The following is a 19,948-nucleotide window of genomic DNA, read 5'->3' as shown; positions in this document are numbered from 1 at the left end:
CTAGGAACAGTAGTGGGGATAAGATGGCACCCTGGGGAGCACATGAACAGCATTGTTAAGGGATGAGCGGTGTACGTTGCTTGAGATGAATTGCATGCGCTCATTAAGAAATCGATCGCTCAAGGTTGTTAAGTTAGGTGTACCTGGGGAGGCGAATTTGGTGAAAAGGTGTCAGTGTGGAACATGGTTGAAGACGTTAGGAATATAAAAAAAAAATACGACGTCTATTTGAAGGTTATTCCCCATAAACTAAACGATGTCGTGTGTGAATTCAAGCAACTGCGTTTCACACGAGTAGTGTTTTCGAAAACCATGTTAGTGGTGCCAGAAGAAGTGTATGGAATCAAGATGGCTCATAAGACTGCACGATATAATATGTTCGAGTAATCATTGGAAAAAACGCCGGTTAATGAAATAGGGCGATAGTTGGAACGATTCATGCGATCACCATTGTTAAGATCTTTCAGACATAGGGGACTTCTCAGGATTCCAAGGACTGGGTATATATTAGATGCAATATCTGGCTTAAGACAGGTGGCATCTTCAAGGAGTTTATATACTGTTGTCGCAGTCAGCGGATGATCTTGAGAGAACAAGATTGGGACTGTCAACGGCTGAGGAGAACAGCTCATCAGAAATAATTATTTAGGACAGTCGCGCACTGTTTACTGTCTATTGGTTAATTATCAGAGTCTAAAAATATTGAAAGCGCCAAAATTTATTTGTGTGTTGTTTGGAGAAAGAAACCCTTCATAAATCTCTATTCGCACAGTTGAGCTCAATGGATTTTATGTACAATTGTTCTTTCGTTGGCACAGGGAATCCACAGAATCGGTATTTCTTTCAACTACACCTATTGTGCTAGACGTTTTCTGAGTAAATTACATGTGCAGCTCACGCATGACTGGTTGGCAAGGTTATAGGTTCCTTTTAATCTGGCCAGTTCTGTGACATCATTTTATCGTACTTTCAAAGTGGCCGCCGCACCCTTTGTTCTGTCCCAGCTGTCACCCCCCCCCCCCCCCCCCCCCACCCTTCTTTTCCTCCACGCACACATACACACTTCAATGCTAGACAGCGTCATTGTACGGTACGGCAGATTACTCGCCTAGGCGACGCAGCAATTCGTAGCGACGTTCGCGCACCGTCCTCTGCATTTACCGTTATGCAACCTGCTCTCGCAGCGTTCCCATATGAGCTGCTCGGCTCGATTACTTGTTTGCACACCCGGCCAGGAGGACGCGCTCCCTATTCGACCAGCTGTTTGCAGACAAGTGGCAGATCTGCTTCGCATCGCCGCCGCCAGGTGCCGCTAGCTTCCGCGCAACGGCTCTACGCGGCCGCGCCGTAGCCACCGCAGCGGCGGCGCGGCGGCGTCCGCGGCGAGCGGCAGAGGGGGCGCCACCGAAGCTGCGCACGACCAAGACGCAGCGCGCGTCGAGGAGCGGTAATCAGGGCGCTCTCGCCTAGGATGAGATTCCGCGAGACCTTTCATCTCCCTTCATCCAGTTTAATCAATATGGCTGCCCCGACACCAACAACACGATTCAGTGACAACTACGAGCTGAAAGAAGAACTAGGAAAGTAAGTACAAACTGGCTGTTTGCTTCTCAACGGCTTAGCGAACATTTGGCCCGCCTTTAGACAGGGCAACTGCTGCCGTAGCGAGCATAGGAGCGCAGCGCTCCGATGCGCTCTCCTCCTGGGGGCTCCGATGCTCGGTCGGCGCCCTTGCCAGTCGCCCGGCCGTTGCACAGGCCTGGCCACGGTCAAGGCTGCAGTGGTCCGTGTTGTTTGGTTGCTGCTTTTGCACCGGTTCTGATGTCCGTGCACCCTCCTCGGGCTGGGTGCACCGGCAACGTCGTCCCGCTGCCGTGACCCGCCGCCGCTGCTGGTTTCTCTGGCGTCTGGTCCAGAGAAGCACCAGAAAATAGCCGCACTTTCTTTACGACCGAAGCTCGTGTGCTGGGTTGCACTCACGCGAACAAAAATTAGCGTTCTGGGACAGCAGTTGAAAGGCGTCGTGCTTTTCCGATTTCGTGCGAGTGAAATCTTAGCCGCGGTCTCGCTGCGCTCACTGTACGGCGGGGCAGCCCACGATCAGGGGCCCGGCCCACCCTCGGCCTTGCAATCGGTTATGTCGACTTCCCACCGGTGGACTCATAATGACGCTATTGCCGCATCGTCGGTGCGCTGGGGTGGCCACATTATCTCATTTCCTGCGGATAAACGCCTCATTCCGCAATCGATAGTCTGTCCTAGCCGTTAGCTGCCACCGCCCGTGAAAAAGACCAGCTGCGCGTTTTCCCATTTGAGTGGTTGTGCAGACGCACGACTGGTTAGCTCGGGGCTTAGTACGGCTTGTAAAATCAGTTATACTGATTGCCTAGTGGAGCTGAATCGAAGCGAAAAGAGCTGTGCTTGATCTTGCAGTAAATTCTTCCTGTGTGGTTATCTTACAGTAAATTAATCTCGTGGTGTACTGAATCACGCTTTAAGATTATGGTTTTGCGCAATCTGCATTAAAATGCTACTTTCTACTCTTGACCCATAAATCTAAGAGCTGCAAACTGCTGTAGTCCCCTTTTTGTGATAGCTCTGTCCATGCAGTCATGGACATAGCTATGACACACTGTCACATGAAGCTGCTGGCCTATAGTAGTGGCTAGCTGTATGTGATCCCTTAGGTTATTCGAGGTGTCAATTTTCATTCTTAAAAGACTTTGATGTGTGAAAATTGCCTGAGTAACTGCTTGCGGCATGGTGGTAGTTTGTTCCATTGCCTCTGATCACACTATTTGGGAAGGCTTGCAGTGAAGTAGGACATAGCTGATGCACAGTTAGGTCAGCTTTAGAAGTTAGGCCGGTTAGGTCAGCTTTAGAAAATGAACAAATAACCTCAGCACGGATTCTTTGCAGAGTTTTCTGAAGTATTATATTGATGCCTGATTATGCAAAGTCTGCATTCAAATTAACTGGGGGGCCATTAATGAACATAGTGCAGTGACAGCATTTGTGCAGTTGGCCGACACAAGAGACCAGTGACCAATAGACAGAACTGTCTGCGGTGCAAGAGAACACCGTCCTTTGAGGTTATCGGGCCCCAGTTAAAGTATGAAAAGAAATAGTTTTTAGTATTATGGTGCCTCACGCCGTTGGGATGTTTGCAGTATGTGTGGGAATTGCTCACACTGTGATGTAGTATATTGTGGCCTACCATGAGCACACTAGATGTGGGGGAAACTTTGGTTGGCCTATGGCATCACTTCGCTCCTCTGCAGTCAGTTACTCTAGTCTCCAAAGTTGTCAGCAGTGCATTTTTCATGCAGAAATCGAATTAGTCTGAATGGGTTATTTATGTAGAACTGTCTAGCAGCAGGCTGATTGGCAGCTCATTATGTCATTCTTATCTTGAGGATGCCATATCTGTATAAAAATACATCCATAATGCTTCTTTGCATGACCACAGCAGCACAGATAGCATACATAGTCTGGCTGCTCAGCAATGCGGTTATGAGAAAATCGGTAGGTGTGCTTTGAGGGCATTGGCTTCGACTATATTGAATGCATAAAGCATAAGTTGCCTGATGCTCACAGTGGGAAGCAAAGACTCTTCAGCGCCACCCCCCTCTTACGAGGGAAAAGGGCCAATGGACTTGTGCAACATAGGCGTGCGCAGAGTTCTGCATAAAGGAGAGCAAAGTTTCACCGCAGCGCCCCCTCCCCCCACCCTCAAGGCACCTACAGCCTTTAGGCACCACAGCGCGAATATGAGGAATAGCTATAAAATATTTAGTATTGATGTGAAGGAATAGCAACGCATATAAAAAATGATTTGCTCTTAAGAAACAAAAGAAGCCTCGCCATGGATGTAGACTAAAATTACTCGACGACGCGCTTCTCACAACGTTTCCTTAGTTAAGTCCCCGGCTTTCCGGAGGAAAAGGTGGCTTGGAATGCAACAGCACAACTCCTTGGCCGCCAGTATAGTAAAAAAAATTGCATGGCTAATAACCTTGTACTTTTAAAAACGACTGCACAGATCCGATGGAGTCAATGTATGGGGGCGAGCTTGGCGCTCCTTTTAGAGGATTAAAGGGGGTGCCCCCCCCCCCCCCCCCCCCTCCTCTGCTCACGCCTATGCTGTGCAAAGTTTCCTTTCCCGCCTCTTCCACGTTTGGCGGAAGGTGCAACACTGCTAATGAAACTTGAGCCTTTGTAATAAGGAGGAAAGGTGAACATGCCACGTTGGCCTGCTTCATCGCCCGTTAACCTCTCCTTTTCATCCTGTGTTGGCGGTTTTGGCTAGGAAACGTTCTATTCGTTGGCTTTCGGCGCGAGCGAAACGCAGCCTTTCTCATGAAGTCTGCTTTTTCGTGACGCGACTGCAAATTGGGGCTGATTTTGTCGCGCGGCCAGTGTCAACCACCGTCGAGGGCCCACTTCGGCCATTCTTACCGTTGCCGGCGTCGTCTTCTGTCAGCGACACCCGCGGCACGAGGAAAAATTGCGGCTAGCAGAAACACATTCTTTCTGCGTCTCGACCAGTTTTTTTTTTATTATTATTATTTTTTTTTTTTTTTTTTTTTTTTTTTTTTTTTTTTTTTTTTGCGGCGATCGCAAGAGTGTGCGCGGACGGTGTTGGGCCACTTTCGCCGCCCGCCGTCGGTCGGTTGACCTTCCGCACGAGGCACTTTCAGAGGAAAAAAAAAGGGGGGGGGGGGGAGAGGTTTGGAGGGGGAAAAACCGCGAGTACGAAGCGCCATGTGGCGGCGGCAGCGTTTAGTGTGCGGGCTCGCTAATTGCTGGTGGCTTTTACGCGTACAGCATGGACACCCTGGCTGCTCGTGGTGGTCCGCATTTGAGATTGGGTGCAGGGCAGTTTAACTCCTGCGTACGCGGTGGGCGCGAAAGGGGGGAGGGGGAAGGGGGGACGTGGAAGGCTGAGCACTTCTTTTGGGGAGAGAAAGAGCTGATGATTGCAGAACGCGTTTTTGCCAACTGCGTCGCAGTGTGGTTGGTTTCGAAGTTTCCCCGACTTTTATTACAGGAATAAGAGGGAGCAAAACGAAAAGGCCTCTTTCGACAGTTATTTTGCCCGTTAAAGACCAAATTCTCTTGCAGGAACTCTTACACAACCAGAGAGCGAGAGAGACAAAAAGAAAATTTTATAAATGAGCAAGCACCGCGAGTGTCCACTACACGAGGCGGATCGGCACACCTTTGAATTATAGTGCTCGTAAACATGTGGGCTGCCTGGGGTGTTTTCTAGAGAAAAGGGGGGGGGGGGGGGGTTAAGATCCGTGTTTTTGCTACGCACGCGATGCGCTTGCTTGCCCGCAGCGCGTGACAGCGTGACCAAGCGCCTGCCCGTCCTGGTCTCGAGCGCGGAACAGGCTCGATTACCGGCGGCCGTCTGTTTGCAGGCGGCCGTGTGTCGCGCATTGCTTTCCCCCCTATCTACAACACGGACCGAAACGGGGCCTGCTGCACTGTAGCACGGCGCCAGCCTGTCGGGGCGATCGTCCGCTCTGTCCAAATATTAATTACGCGGCTCGCTTGGCGCTCGGGTTTACTCAGGCTCCGAGTTTCGCCGTGCAACATAAGAAAAAAAGAAGCGCATGTTCGCGCTGCGGACGCCGCAATGTGTGTCCCTCCCGAAGCGCTGTCGTTGCGGCGGCGCCATTCTGCTGAATCGACAGCACATCCATTCGACTGTGCGGCGCGAAGCCCGCGAGCGCAGATGCTGGAGCAGCCGTATAAAAAGAGCGGCGCTCGTCGGAGAACTACTTGTCACGCGTCGAAGGCAAGAAGCTTTTGGACCAGCTAGTTCTGTAGAACAGAAGAAAGTCCTTGGCTGTCGGTGGGAAAGCCCGCCAAGGAAGCAGCAGCAGCACGGCTTTCCTGGGAGCAGCACGCTCTCATTCCCGCGGCATTTGGCCCCTCATTTGAAATTGTCGTTGTAGGCGTACACGACGGCGCCTCGCTTGCCACCGAGACGACACGCCCACTCGATGCGATGGCGTTTCTTCAAAGCGCGACTCGGCCGGTTCGAATCCCCGCCGCATCGAAGCGCGAAACGGCTGGTGTGCAGTTTTGGTGCGCGAAGGACGCCAAGATGGAAGGAAAGTCGGTCGGTCGAGAGCCCTGCAAAAATACGGCTTTCGTATCGAGTGGTGGTGTACACTCAATAAATAAATTAAAAAAAAAAAAAAAAACGCAGGGGTTTGTACGATGGGATCCAACTGCACGCCAGAATTATTTGGTGCACATTTACCTTTTACATTGAGCGCCCTTGAATTTGATGTTGCCATGGGCTTCCGGCGGTATCTGAAGACGGAGGGGGTGGTTGAGGTGTTCTCAAGCTAGAAGCTTCACAACAGACCACGGTCCTTTTTGGCAAATGGGGACTATACTTTTAAAGTCCGGGATACATGCTACGTGTTTTTTTTTTTTTTTTTTTCATTATTTTCGTGCGTCAAAAAGCGCCGCCCAGCTGGAATTACATGAAGCGACGAAGCGCCCAGCGACGCCGCGTAGCCCTCGATGCGAAAGCAAATGCGTTGGAAATAACCGCAAAGTGAGGTCCGTGAGAGTATCGACGCTGTCCCTTTTGTTAAAATCACGGAAAGGCCCATTTCGAGGCTACTGTACTAATCGTAGCAAATGTAATCGGTCGCAAAATGATTTGTGTGCTCGAATGAAGACTCATACCTCGAAATGTCCGCTCAGTCGCAGATACCAGCGGCGGAGTTTCCTTCGACACTTTTCGCTTCAGGGTGAAAACACGAGACAATTAGATCCGAGAGTAGATCGTTTACTCTCGAAAAAGCGTAATTCCATGCTTGATAAAGCGTTCATTTTCACGATGCTCACATTTCCGCGACCAAATCACCGCATAGCTCGTCGGCCATGGCGGCCATGTTGACTGCGGTCGCTGCAGCTTCCGGTGCCACTGGACGTTTCTCCGCCCGCGCGTAAAATATCTAGCAGGTAAAATGCCTAATCGGCTGTATGCCGCGTTGTATGGGAAATCCTCTGGTGCGCTTCAGTACAGCCGGTAGAAGCGCGCCGGCCTTCTGTGTTCCGGAGATTTTGGTCAAGGCATGCTAGTTTATTCCTTTACTCTGGCATTCGCATGGTAAATTTGGCGCGATAAAACATTGGCGAGCCTCAGGCGCGACGGGGCAGCGATAAAAATTGTAGAGTCATCGCCCGCTGATGGGCGCGCCGCCAGACTTTGGTGCGGTGGCTGTCACTCTTTTCGGAGGAGGGGAGAGCGGCTTTTCTTGATTTCAAATAAAACCCCGAGCCCTTCGCGAAAACAGTAATTCTGCCGCCGTCATGGCTTTCGTCGTAGTAGCAGCGCGCTATGGCTGCCGCGTTTTTTTTGTTGTTGTTGTTGTTGTTGTTGTTGTTTTAGAAATGGGAGGGGAATCTAGAAACCCAAACTAAGTAAAATTTCACGGTAATGGCTAGCGCGCTCATATTAAAAAAATATATAATAAAGGCTTTATGCGAAAGTTGCTCTGTGTGACGCCTAGAAAGCATACGGGAAAATTCTATGCCAAATAAAAAGTGAGCGTAATCCACTCAGGGCGGCAGAGTTGTACAGTTGCGGACATAAGTACACAAAGCACGCTTTTCCGTTAATAACTGCTACACTGGAGATAAGAAAACAGTATTTGTCCTAGTGAAAAGGCAGTGGCGTCTAGTACCGGATCGCACATACCACGACTGCCAATTTCAATTATTCAACGCATGAAAAATAATAGAAGAAAAAAGGGCGCTCCGTTTATTTTTGTTCGCAGGGTTACGTTACGCGTTATACGTAGTTACCTGTAATCAGTTACACTTTCTAGTAATTTTGTCATTAATGGATTACTTTTTCAAAGTAACTTCCCGAGTAATTAAATCACTTTGTCTTGCAATCGATCGCTAGCAATCGGTCAAAAACCAATTTTGACGAAGGGTGTAACAACCAGAACTTGAGACGGCAAACAGTGCCACTAGTGGAGGTGATTCTTTCATGACGGAGCGACAACGGGCCAGCTGTGGAGAAAGCGTCACGCGCGATCACGTCTAGGCCAGCACCAGGTCACCACCGTCTCCAATGCCAGTCCCGAGTAATATAGCGCGTTCTCTCTGTGGGGAATACCCGTTCTGCCCGATGAGGCAGGAACTTGCCTACAACTGCACACTTGACGTCGCGTACAGAATATTTTTACTACTCGAATCACTTAGTGTTTTTTTTTTTTTTTTTTTTTTTTCATTTTTATTCCTGCTCTATAGGGCCACTGCTTCGGGTTCGGGAGCTTGAGCTGGCATTCATTGAGATTGCTTGATATAAGACTAAATTGGTGACTAATGTGAAACCTCCAGCTGCAGCACGCGTTGTCCGACAAATTGAACCGATCATTCTATGGCTTTGTGTAGAACAGCGCGAGAAAAAACGACAGGGACGAAGGAAGACGACAAGACGAGCGCTGACTTTCAACTGACAAGTTTATTGCATGCCTGCATCCATATATATGAACACGCTCACACAATAAAAGAAACAAGAACAACTAAACAAACACCGGAAAGTGTAAGAATGCAATCGAACCATGTGTCATCCAGAAATTTCGCAACGCATCATTTTCTCGTGTTCATAAACCTTACTTCACGTTCCGATAAAGCTATAGACTGGCTGCTGATACAAGTTTCCTTTATCCTGTTGATTTCTTTTGCTTCTAAAATCTCCCGAACTGTCTGGTCATTATGCCGATTGATTATTTTCGCTTCCTCTAGAAATGGCTGGCAAGCGTCGCTTTTACAGTCCCTGCAATGTATGCCCATAGTTTCTTTTACCGTACCAAAAACATTATTGTGGGGCGTTGTATTAACGAAAGACTAATGGAGCATCACAATAATGTTTTTGGTACGGTGTGATGCTCCATTAGTCTTTCGTTAATACAACGCCCCACAATAATGTTTTTGGTACGGTAAAAGAAACTATGGGCATACATTGCAGGGACTGTAAAAGCGACGCTTGCCAGCCATTTCTAGAGGAAGCGAAATTAATCAATCGGCATAATGACCAGACAGTTCGGGAGATTTTAGAAGCAAAAGAAATCAACAGGATAAAGGAAACTTGTATCAGCAGCCAGTCTATAGCTTTATCGGAACGTGAAGTAAGGTTTATGAACACGAGAAAATGATGCGTTGCGAAATTTCTGGATGACACATGGTTCGATTGCATTCTTACACTTTCCGGTGTTTGTTTAGTTGTTCTTGTTTCTTTTATTGTGTGAGCGTGTTCATATATATGGATGCAGGCATGCAATAAACTTGTCAGTTGAAAGTCAGCGCTCGTCTTGTCGTCTTCCTTCGTCCCTGTCGTTTTTTTTTTTTTCGCGCTGTTCTACACAATGGATTACCAACATGCCCAAGCTTCTGTTTTAACGTCATTCTATGGCCTTGCGCTACAGGCCGCATCTAATGTTCCGCAGAAATTACGAAAAGACGATTTTTTTTTTTCCTTCCCCAGCCCGTAGCGCGTTATCAAAGGGCTAAAAGCTACGAATCTATTAGGGCTTCACCGAAAGCTGCATTGCACAACTACGATGGTACGCAAATTTTTCATATCGCACCGTGCACTGAGAGAGTGTTCAGTGTAGCTACTCATGTATTCACTTCACATCAGTTAACTGGGCTCATCTTTCAGGGAGTTGTGTGCGGCAAGGCTAGTTAGGCGAAAATTCGATGCTTTCACGCCATCGAGAACCGGCACCAGCGGGCGAGATGTGCATCACGGCAGGTCGTAGTGTCGGACTACGGCACAATCGGCGAGTGGCGATGAGCAGCGAAGGCGAACGGATGACAGTGCAGCGATCATTTTCGATCACTGTACCGTGAGAGACGCGGCACTTAGTGAACACGTCTTGGGAACATCTCGGAACGGACAAATCACATACGCATGCGCTCGTGCAGTCGCCCTGCGACGCTTCAATCAAGGTTTTGTAAAAAATGTCATTTCGCCCCTCATTAGCGGTGTAAATCCGGCATCGTACGCTTTTTATTTCGGACATGGGCAGGCTCGCACCTGCTAATTTGGACGGCGGATGGTGTCGCATCGAGGTGCCACCTGCGCAGCCAGTGATCACCGATATATTCCTCCCGAATCTGAATTTAATGAAACAGCGGTGCACAGTAGTGCGTGTTGTGGCAGGCACGATTTCAGCCTTCCGCTCCCAAAGCACAGCTCAGTGGCATAGTTTCGGTTTGCTTAACTTCACTCCGTCCCGCAGTTGCGATCAGGCGCGCGCATCGGCCAACGTTTCGAACAGCGTCACTAGTGTTATTTAAGCGTGAAAGGCTTTTAGCTCCCGTTGTCGGCGACCGTCAGGCGATGTCAAGTAAAAATCTGTGCACCGACTTCCCGTTTTCCGGGGGCCTAAACGGGGTCATCCGGGCACTGGATGAGATTTAGAGAGACTTGATCGCTCTCAGCCCCCGTACAGTACCGGCAATACGATACGCCACGTGCTGACTGGGTAAGTTACAAAAATCGTTTCCATTTCTTCTCAATGTCTTGCGGTATCACTCAAGTTATGCGCTTAAAATGCACTGAATTTTAATTTCTGATAACGATGTGGCAAAAGGCAGATACATGTAACCACATCATTCATGTTCATCCGTTGGCTGTCGGGGACGAGAGGGCCGCTCCACGGTAAGCAGGGCAGGGCGCTGCGCGGAACGGCTTCCACGCCATATCAAGGCATTGCGTCATGGTCTCGCACACTCATGCACGTTAAGACCTTCCGACGCCGGCGGTCGAGGCGGTAACAGTTTCAAGCGTGTTCGAGCATTTCAGCACATGGCGTTTCCTACTTTGGCAGAGGAAGGTAGTTAGGTTGAAAGTTGATACACGCTCGGGGAGCACTCGAATGCGCTGCTTCTCCCACATTCTTTTCGGGCCTCCGTGCGTCGTGGCTGCGTACTTTCCAGCATCGTTCTGCACGTCAGAGCTGTAACTGTCACAACTGCTTAAGCCGAGAAGTGGAGCCTGCTGAAAGTACAGGTCTTGCGGAAAGCGATCGCTTTGCGAGTTTTCAGCCACTGCAGAAGACTGCTCCCTCTTCCCATCTTGTCTCGACTACAGGAGAGGATGTAATTTTTTGGCTATGGCTTTATATGGTGCTACGCGGGTCACAACCCCCCCCCCTCCCCCCGCACGCACGAACACACACAAGGGTCTCTTTATAATATGTGATGTTTCACATAAGCCCCATAGTGTGTAATGTTGCCGTTGTCAGATATGGCAAGGGCACTTGGTACCCGAAAGCACTTTGCCCCGGTGTAACACATAACTCATTGACCTATCATCATCCGTACACCACCTTCGGTAACCCCCCTCCCCCTCTCCTCAGGGGCGACGTGGGGCTGGGGGAACTTTTGTGTTCGATTTGAGGGCCCTACCCAGGCACGGGGGCTGTCTTGCGGTGACACGCATAAGGCGGTTGCCCCATTCACAGAATCAGCCGCAGTCGCCACTGTGACAGCAAGCCAGCAGGGTGACCGGACCTTCAATTCGAAGGGCGACCAATCTCATATTAGCACAGACAGGTGATCACCACAAACCGAACAAACAGCTGGCTGACACCGAGTGGTCGTGAACCTCTGCTCACCATAGGGACGCTTTAACCGTTGCAGGGAGAACCAAACCTACTTCCGCACATTTGCAAGCGCTTCATGGAGGGTCAGGACTTTCCCGCCATATGCGGCACCGCAACGTGCCAACCATACTTGGTATGAGCACTCCACGAGCAGAAGGACGAGCTGATTTACAGCATGCCTGGGTAACGGGTTCAGGTATCGAACTGTCTGATACGGCACACCTGGAAACTCGAACAGGTCAACTACACGACGCAGTAAAGCTGCAGGGAGAAGGCAGTGTCCGACTACCGCGGACAGGTTGACCGCAAGCCGGCTCGTGTAAACACTTTTGCCTTAAGAGGTAATACTCCTCTGGCAAAGCGATACGTGAATAGACACATCTTCTGTAAGCTGTTTAGAAAAGTTTTATTAGACATTAGACATTCACATGAGCGGCGACATGACCAAAACAGGAAATGCACATGATTAAGAACAAAGGGAAGTGCACATAAAATACATCACAAATCAGTATTTACATACAGAATAAAATTTGGCTGTTCGTGATGATGATATATACAATTTTGAATGGCAATATACCGTCTTTGCCAAAAGTAACCGAGCAGCCCAGCCGGCTGGCGGAGCAAGCTCAGGGCCGAGCGGCGGTGTGGCGGTCGCCGTCAGTGGCCCCTGCTCGCCGGCTACGAGTGTAAGCTTGCTGACGTAAGGCTGCTCCCTCGCTATCTTTCTTGGGATGATAAAATGTAAGCGGGTAGCATGCGCGGCACATGATTTCGTTCCTTTAGAACGCTGTGCTAGTCATGGAGGGCGCTGTGCACAGCAAAACTCTCTCAACGCTGATTTTGGGCTGGCATTGCGAAGCTGCGCTCTTCGTTAGAACGCCTTGCATGTGGAATCCCAGTACACAGCTCCCGTAGATGAAGTGATTCGAAGAGCTAGCCCAGTCAGACAGGGCATGATAGAAACCTGAGTTTGGTGTTTCCCGCGATTCCTAGTCTGCGATGATGATACTTCTCTGAGCCAAAGAGAAATAAACACGAGGCAATATTGTCCGCTGTTTCTAGTGCGGCTATTCTTCTCTATGTAATGAGGTGAATCCGTTAATGTCGCATTTGCCGCCGCTTGTTAACGCACAGAAGTGCGTAATGGTTTTCGCGATTGCAGCGCCAAACTGAATACCGAAAATCTGAGCTGAGATTTGCAAGTGCTTGAAAAAATATTTGGCAATACCGAATGAGTGATGCAAATGTTCCCTAGCATATGATCCCCCCACAAAAGCCTTCCTATTGCGAAGGATGCCTACGAAGACGTTTTTCTTCCACTTGCATTGAAATGCCCTCCGCATTAAACTTCATAATGTTGCGGCCAGGGAGTTCAGTAAAGACGGGAGTGTCAGGTTTGCCAGCTTGATCTTGTCGCACTTGAAGGTTCTTTTCCAACAACTTATTTATCGAGTCACCGATACACCACTCTGCCAACGGGCACTAAACTACCAATCAAGTCGCTAGGTAATAGACAGTAACGCAAAAGTAGTTCGCAGTCCAAATCAAATGCCGCGTGTCCGGATTTCTTTTCACTTCTAGGACATATTGCTGTTAGGTTGGTCGCATTATGTTCCCTCGTAAAATAAACAAAAAAAAAAGAGAAAGAAACGGCTGCACTTATGGAGAAATTGGGCGACATATGTTTAAGGAGTGAGAATTACATTTTTATGCAGTTCACTCGTTAAACGAATAGGTTGGCAGCAAGCTAACGCATGAACGTAATTACCAACGCGGAAAACCCTACGCGCTTTTTTTACGTTACCAAATAGCGGAACAGAAGGTATGCAGCAAGAGGGGCGCGTCAAACATTTGGAAGTATTTTATTTTTCTCTCCTTCAGGTTGACTTAACGTCACAGCAAATCCGGTAGTGGCCACAACAGATGACTAGGAACCGCGGGAAAAGCGCATTGAGTTTTCGAAATCCATATCTCGCCATATTTCCCCGATAATCCAAACAAGTAGAAAAGTATGCATTTGTCCATTCATTGCAACTACGGGAGCACTGTACCGATATTAAACGCAAAGGCATTCTAACGAATAGCGCAGCTTCACAGCACCAGACAAAAAGGAGCATTGAGCGAGTGATGCTACGCGGAGCGCCCTTCTCAGTAGCGCAGCGTTCTGGAGGCGCCAAATCAGACGATACTCGCTTACTTTTTTCTGATCTCAAGAAGGAGAGTGAGGGAGCATGCTTATGTCAGTGAGATTGCGCTCGCCGCCGGAGAGCAGCGGCCAGCGACGGCGATGGTAGCGCCGCAGCCCGGCCCCGTGCCTGCTCCGCCGACCGGCTGCGCTGCTCGGTTACTTTTGGCAAAGACTGTACATGAAGGTATAGACAGTGTAGAATAGTTTGCCAAATAAAATAGGCATAAACGATTAGGCACCAGAAATATGGACGAATCAGTGCGCAAACAACCGCTGGCCAATCTATAGTATACCCCAAATATCATCGCACAGAACGCATCTTGCTTACTAGGGAGATTTGAATAGTTCATATTGCAGTTCGTGTGCTTTCAAACGGGGACCAGTCAAATTTTGAGAATGCATTGATTTCTACAAGAAGCACATGGTTGTTAGACTGAACCGTTGCGGTATCCTATAATGAGAGAGAAAATGAAACTGTGCAGGTGCAGTAGCTTGCTTATGAAAGGAAGGAAAGGAAAAGCGGCGGTAACCATCCGTTATATTTCTTTTTATTTATCTACGAATGGCGTCACGCGTTTTAACCGTGTTCATATTTACCTGGCTTCCATCCGTGTGTTTCCTCCAGTTCGCTGAAACTGCGCGCTGGTCAAACCCTGTTCACAGTCCTTGCAGTGAAGCATCTTCGAAAACGCGACGGGGTCGTTTGTAAGCAGGTACCAGTTCTACTGCGTTGTATTGCGAAGAGGGTAGCGAAAGCTTTAAAGCAGATGGGACCGCATGCCCTCAAGTTGCTCTAAAATTTTGATATTGCTGCTACAAAATGATTAAATTTCCGCTCCATAGCTGCTTCAAAGTGCATATTTTCCTGCTGCATGAGCTGCTCTATTACCCGGCTTGGTCGTTCCGACTCGTCCCATCCCTGCTCGGGTCGTTTATAATTGGTAATAGCTTCCCAAATTCATTATGACTAACGAGATGGCATACAGGAAACGACAGGACCGTTGTCCTGTCGCTTTGTGCACTTGTTGACTCTACCATTTCGATTTAATTTGGCCCGTACAGTGGAATAAATTATAGATCCCGTAAATAGGTATATTTTCTTTTTCGCTTGTGTGGGAGCACTACAGTGCCGCTGACTGCGCAGTTTGAATGTTCTAGTCGTTTTTTCGCCTACTGCGAAGAATCGTTTTAAGCATTATTTTCGTATTGTATGGGTAGAGGTCAAGTTTTCGGAACGAAACTGGGTCAAAGCCCGAGTTTCACACAAAAAGAGCCAAAAGTTGAAAGCGTGGTATTGAAATTATCTGCAGTTTTTCAGTGCATGATGGCGCAATGTTAGTCTGACTGCACGTAAATAGCCAACAATAGCCACTGACACTTTGCTGTCTGCCAGTGGCTGTTGGCTTTCTTCTTATGTTTATGCAAAACGGAGTCCCCTCGTTTTCCCCCTTCATTTGTTTGCTGATTACATGTAAGTACAGCATATCACGTACAGATTGGGACAGCGCTGCGGGTTATGCGAATAATACTATCATCGCCCTTTTTTTTTTTTAGTTTCTGTTTAGGTGGATTTGGCTTGTTTTGAAAAAAAAATTATAGTAAAGACCTATCATCGCCCTTTTTTTTAGTTTCTGTTTAGGTGGATTTGGCTTGTTTAAAAAAAAAATTATAATAAAGACTTAGGTGGAGTTGTCGCTCTTAATACCCACCACAAAAAGTTACTTCAGAGGGTTGACTACAGAGCTGCGTCAGAGATCGCGAAATAATGATCGGTTCAAGCGGAGGGGATCATTCCTGTTCTCTCGTATTTCCATCTATCGCGAATAATTACCCATGAACTCTCCGCCGCTGCGTGGCGATGCCCCCCCCCCCTCTCTCTCTCTCTCTCTCACACACACACACACACACACACACACACACGCACGCACGCACGCACGCACGCACGCACGCACGCACGCACGCACACACACACACACACACACACACACACACACACACACACACACACACACACACACACACACACACACACACACACACACACACACACACACACACACACACACACACACACACACACACACACACACACACACACACACACACACACACACACACACACACACACACACACACACACACACACACACACACACACACACACACACACACACACACACACACACACACACACACACACACACACACACACACACACACACACACACACACACACACACACACACACACACACACACACACACACACACACACACACACACAGTTTCTGTTGGTTCGAACCGTGTTTCTCTCTTCCATCTCAGGAGCGTCCTCTGAAGGACAAGTATAAATGGCAAGCGGAAGAAATAGAAGGGGCGAGAGTCGACGTTGTTCGGTGCCTCTGCGGTCTGCTTCCGCCCGCAAAGAGGCGAACAATGCGGCCCGCAGCCGTTTTCTTTTCACTAGCTCGCTGGCTGTCGGCGGCAGTGGACGCCTGCCGCACTGCACATTGTTTCCACGGCGAGCCCTGGAACGTCCGGCCGGCTGCTGTTGCGGCGCGAACTGGTCGCTGCCGTGTATACGACACAGCTGCATTGTCTCCAACGTGGGTTTCCGTATATTAGAAAAAAGGAAGGAAATTCGAGGCCACCGTAGTCGTTGAAAGACGAGTGACATATAGTAGCAGTCACTGTGAAACTGCGCGTGTGGTCCGCAGTACTCGAGTCGGGTCTTCGTCTCACGAGGCCGAATAAATACTGCAGGGCTCAGAACTTGCGGTCGCCGACGCGCCGGTTTGTTTTTAACGTGTGAATCCTGTCCGCGTGCAGTGCTCTTCGCCCGCGAATACGCTCCAGGTGTCAAGCGCGTGTGGCTGTTCCGCCGAACTTGCGCTAACGCGGAGCGTTCTTCGCTTCAGCTTCTTGCGTCCGTTATGCTGCTAGTTTGGCACGCGGAACTATTTCGCGGTCAGAGAGCGTTCCGTGCTGGCCGGGCTTAGTGCTTGGTAGTTGACTCGTCGTTGGATTCGTCAGGCTCGTCGACTGACCGGTTCCTCCTCGGCCGGGTGTGCGGAAGTACCGAGGTGGGATACTTGTGCGATTTGGATCTGTGCGCAAAAAACGAGCCGCACCCACTTTGCTGCCCCGTTTAAAACGTTACACCGTTGAGCACACTGCGCATATGTAACATCGACAAGTGGGGATCCGAGCGCTGAAAACTGCTCGAACGCAAGCAATGGTTGACGTCCGCCACTCGCCCTTGACAGACCGAGGCATATCACGGGTTTGATCGAATTCATGGACACCCCCTGAGCGTTGCGTCGTTTCTTGGTTTCCATTTTGAGTATTTTGACACCTTTGACCCCTTTTTCCATTTTATTTTTTTATTCATCAATTGCGATGATTTCATTCACTCGTCATCGCCTATCGCACATCAGTATCAATCACTAGAACCGAAATTGCCGTGATACGAGTTTTTTTTTTGTTTTTTTACGCAGCCGCCTATTTCCGGCACGCGGCGCCGACTGCTACTACTACTACTACTACTACTACTACGCCGCTGACGGCTTTTCGACTCAGGAAGTTGTATAACATATCGCTTAAAATAAATCCTTGCTTCCCTCGCTTTTCGTCTCGGCCGTGTCTCCGTTGGCGCTGTTAGCGGACGGCGTCTGATGACTGCCTTTGCGCTCTCGTTGTGACCAGTGGCCCTCTTTGGAGCGAAGACGCAGTGTCCCCTTGGCGATGCCGACTCGGGGTCGTTGCTCCTGCCGTCACCCCCTTCTCCCAGCGCAGCGGCGTCGCTGGCACCCCCCTCTGCTTTGTGCCCACGGAGGGGAAAGGAAGCGCCCGCTGCCAACTCGGCTTTCGCTTGCTTTTCTTTTGTTTTTCGTCACGCGCTTTGCGGATCGACGCACTTTAAACCCCTGCTGCTCATACGAAATGACCCGCGCGATGCGCGTACAAAAGTTCCCGAGCCTCTGATATACCTTCGAGTGCCGTTAACATCCTCGGCGCTCGGAACTTCCCTCCGCGCCGTTTCACAGCTGCGGAAGAGGGCGTTGCAAGGTCACAGTAGCGAACCCGCAAAACCGGAGCTTTTGGGAGACGATGCCAGCGCGTTTCAACTGAGCTCACTCGTTGGAGGCGCTATATATATGTATATATATATATATAAAGCGATCGTCATTCGAGTTGTCACCACAGTGTCCCGAAAGACGGCCATGACGTCGTAAAGGCACTATTGTCGGTCCTCGACGGCTGTGCGGTTTTGAACTGTAAACGTTTCTGAGGAATAGTGGGCAGCTGCCGGACGCATTCGCGGGCGGTGGCCACCCGTCGACCGAGCTCTGTCGTCGGTGCGGGCTTCTGGTTTTCCGAGCGAAGACGTTCTTCTCGAATCGCCTTTGTTTGCGACCCGGGGGCCAACACGAACGCTAGTTGGCGGCACGAGTTTCGCTTCGCCCCGCTTTTACGCTCGTTTCGCTGGGACAAGTGCAGAGGTGGGTGAATGGAGCAACTAGTGGCTAGTTGTCTTCTTACTCGCTGCGCGTCATCTGCGCCTCTTTGCCTCCGGGCAAGCCCTGTGGTGAATGCGTGAGGAGGTAGCACTTTTCCGCCGACTCTATTGTTCTTGACTCGTTGCTTGCTTCGGAGCAGGGTAGGCGGATAGGAAGGGAGGGGAAAGGGTGGCATAGTTTCCACCCTGCAGCCCCCCCCCCCCCCCCCCCCCCCCCCGCTCACTTTCGTTTCTAGCGTTACTGCGAGTCACTGCAGCGTGTCTTTCACCCCGTCACGTCGTCTCTTTGTTTCTTCTTCCTTTGTCTGGTCGCTCTCATCTTCCCAGCCTCCTCCTCGCCTATCACCCCTCGCTGTGCGTCATTTTTCCCGCTTGTCAAACTATCCCGCCGCAGGAGACAGGCCTAGATTAAATTTCAGAACTGCATCGGTGCGAGTGTGTGTTAATAGAACTTCAGTGGGTTGATCCCAGGCGTTACTGTTTTTTTCTTTCTTTTTTTTTTTTTCTGCTGCCTTTGTTGAGCCGCGCGTGGTTAGGCGCTTGCATTGCGATATGCTTGCAATGCTGCCCCAGTAAAAGGTCTTTCGGGGCCTGATATTATCTCGGCCGCTTCGGGCGCATGAGGCGGTCCTCTTAGCCTTTTGTGTCTGCTCAGCGTATACGGAGCCGCCCCTCGTTTCGCCCGTGACCCCTAATTAGATAAGGCAGTTCGGAGATCCCCGAACAAAGCGCTGCGCCAGCCGAAAATGACAAAAGCGTTCGAGTGAGAGCAGTGATGGTGGCTGGCGGGCAGTTTTCTTTTTATTTTTTTTTTTCGTTGAAACGCTCGCGAAAGATGGGAGCATGCACTTAGTACAGAACGAGCATTAGTATCGCTTTAGACCTCAACTTTGCAACAAAACTGTACTATGATTTTGTTGCGAAAAAAGAAAAAAAAGCGCTTCATGAGGTAGTGAACAGCAGTTTCTGTGACTTGAAATTCTCAAACGTTGATGCTTCAATATTAGTGGCTTTTTTAAGGCTTTATTTTTCCTTTTTCTTTTTTTAAATCCACCCTAGCATTCGTTTAACCTACACAAACTTTTTCTGCCCTCTCTTGAAAATGACATTTCGGTACTCCTAAATTAGACGAGCGAAATTGTCGACCTTGGGTTCAGCAATATGCTTTTCATAATTGAACGAAATTCGGCCCTCGCAGAAGTCCTTCGTGCAATCACGAGAACGGAATTGTTCCGCCCTTGTTTACACTGGTGCGTTTTTTTTTTTTTTTTTTTTTTTCAAAGAATAAATTAAAATGTTTCTGATCACAAGCCGTCGACAAGTTCATTTTGTACAAAGTCCTCAGGTTACCTGAATTGTGAAAACCTTTAATTTTGCCAATTCCTGACCGCGGACGAAAAGGCAGTCGTCGGTTTTCTCGTATTTTGCAGCATCGCCATTTGGGAATATAAAAGTGCAAAATATTTTGCATAACTCGAGCACTCGTTGTGAAAGGGAAACATTAGATGATCCTATTTTCCTGCCGTGATCGTCCGTCTTTTTGCCGCTGACTGTTCCCCAACGTAGGGCATGTAATTCTGCGCTC

At 49.3% G+C, this 19,948-nt stretch overlaps 1 protein-coding gene across 21 annotated transcripts in view; it reads left to right on the top strand.

Annotated features, from left to right (window-relative positions):
* Positions 1–1,400: 1,400 nt before the first annotated feature.
* Positions 1,401–19,948, top strand: part of CaMKII (Calcium/calmodulin-dependent protein kinase II) — a 196,973-nt gene continuing 178,425 nt past the window's right edge. For 9 of the 21 annotated variants that reach the window (XM_084587663.1, XM_084587683.1, XM_084587677.1 and 6 more), the window contains exon 1: positions 1,403–1,584. In XM_084587663.1, the coding sequence (XP_084443789.1) occupies positions 1,472–1,584 (113 nt within the window). In that variant the 5' untranslated portion in view covers positions 1,403–1,471. Of the gene's footprint in view, positions 1,585–19,948 lie in introns of all 21 variants that reach the window. The other 12 variants (XM_084587671.1, XM_084587667.1, XM_084587664.1 and 9 more) reach the window with 5 other exon arrangements.

This window comes from Amblyomma maculatum, chromosome 1, assembly GCF_055883805.1.
Source record: "Amblyomma maculatum isolate TAMU_Amacu chromosome 1, ASM5588380v1, whole genome shotgun sequence".
Classification (NCBI taxonomy): Eukaryota; Metazoa; Arthropoda; class Arachnida; order Ixodida; family Ixodidae; genus Amblyomma; species Amblyomma maculatum.
This window is presented reverse-complemented; position numbering and strand designations above follow the sequence as displayed.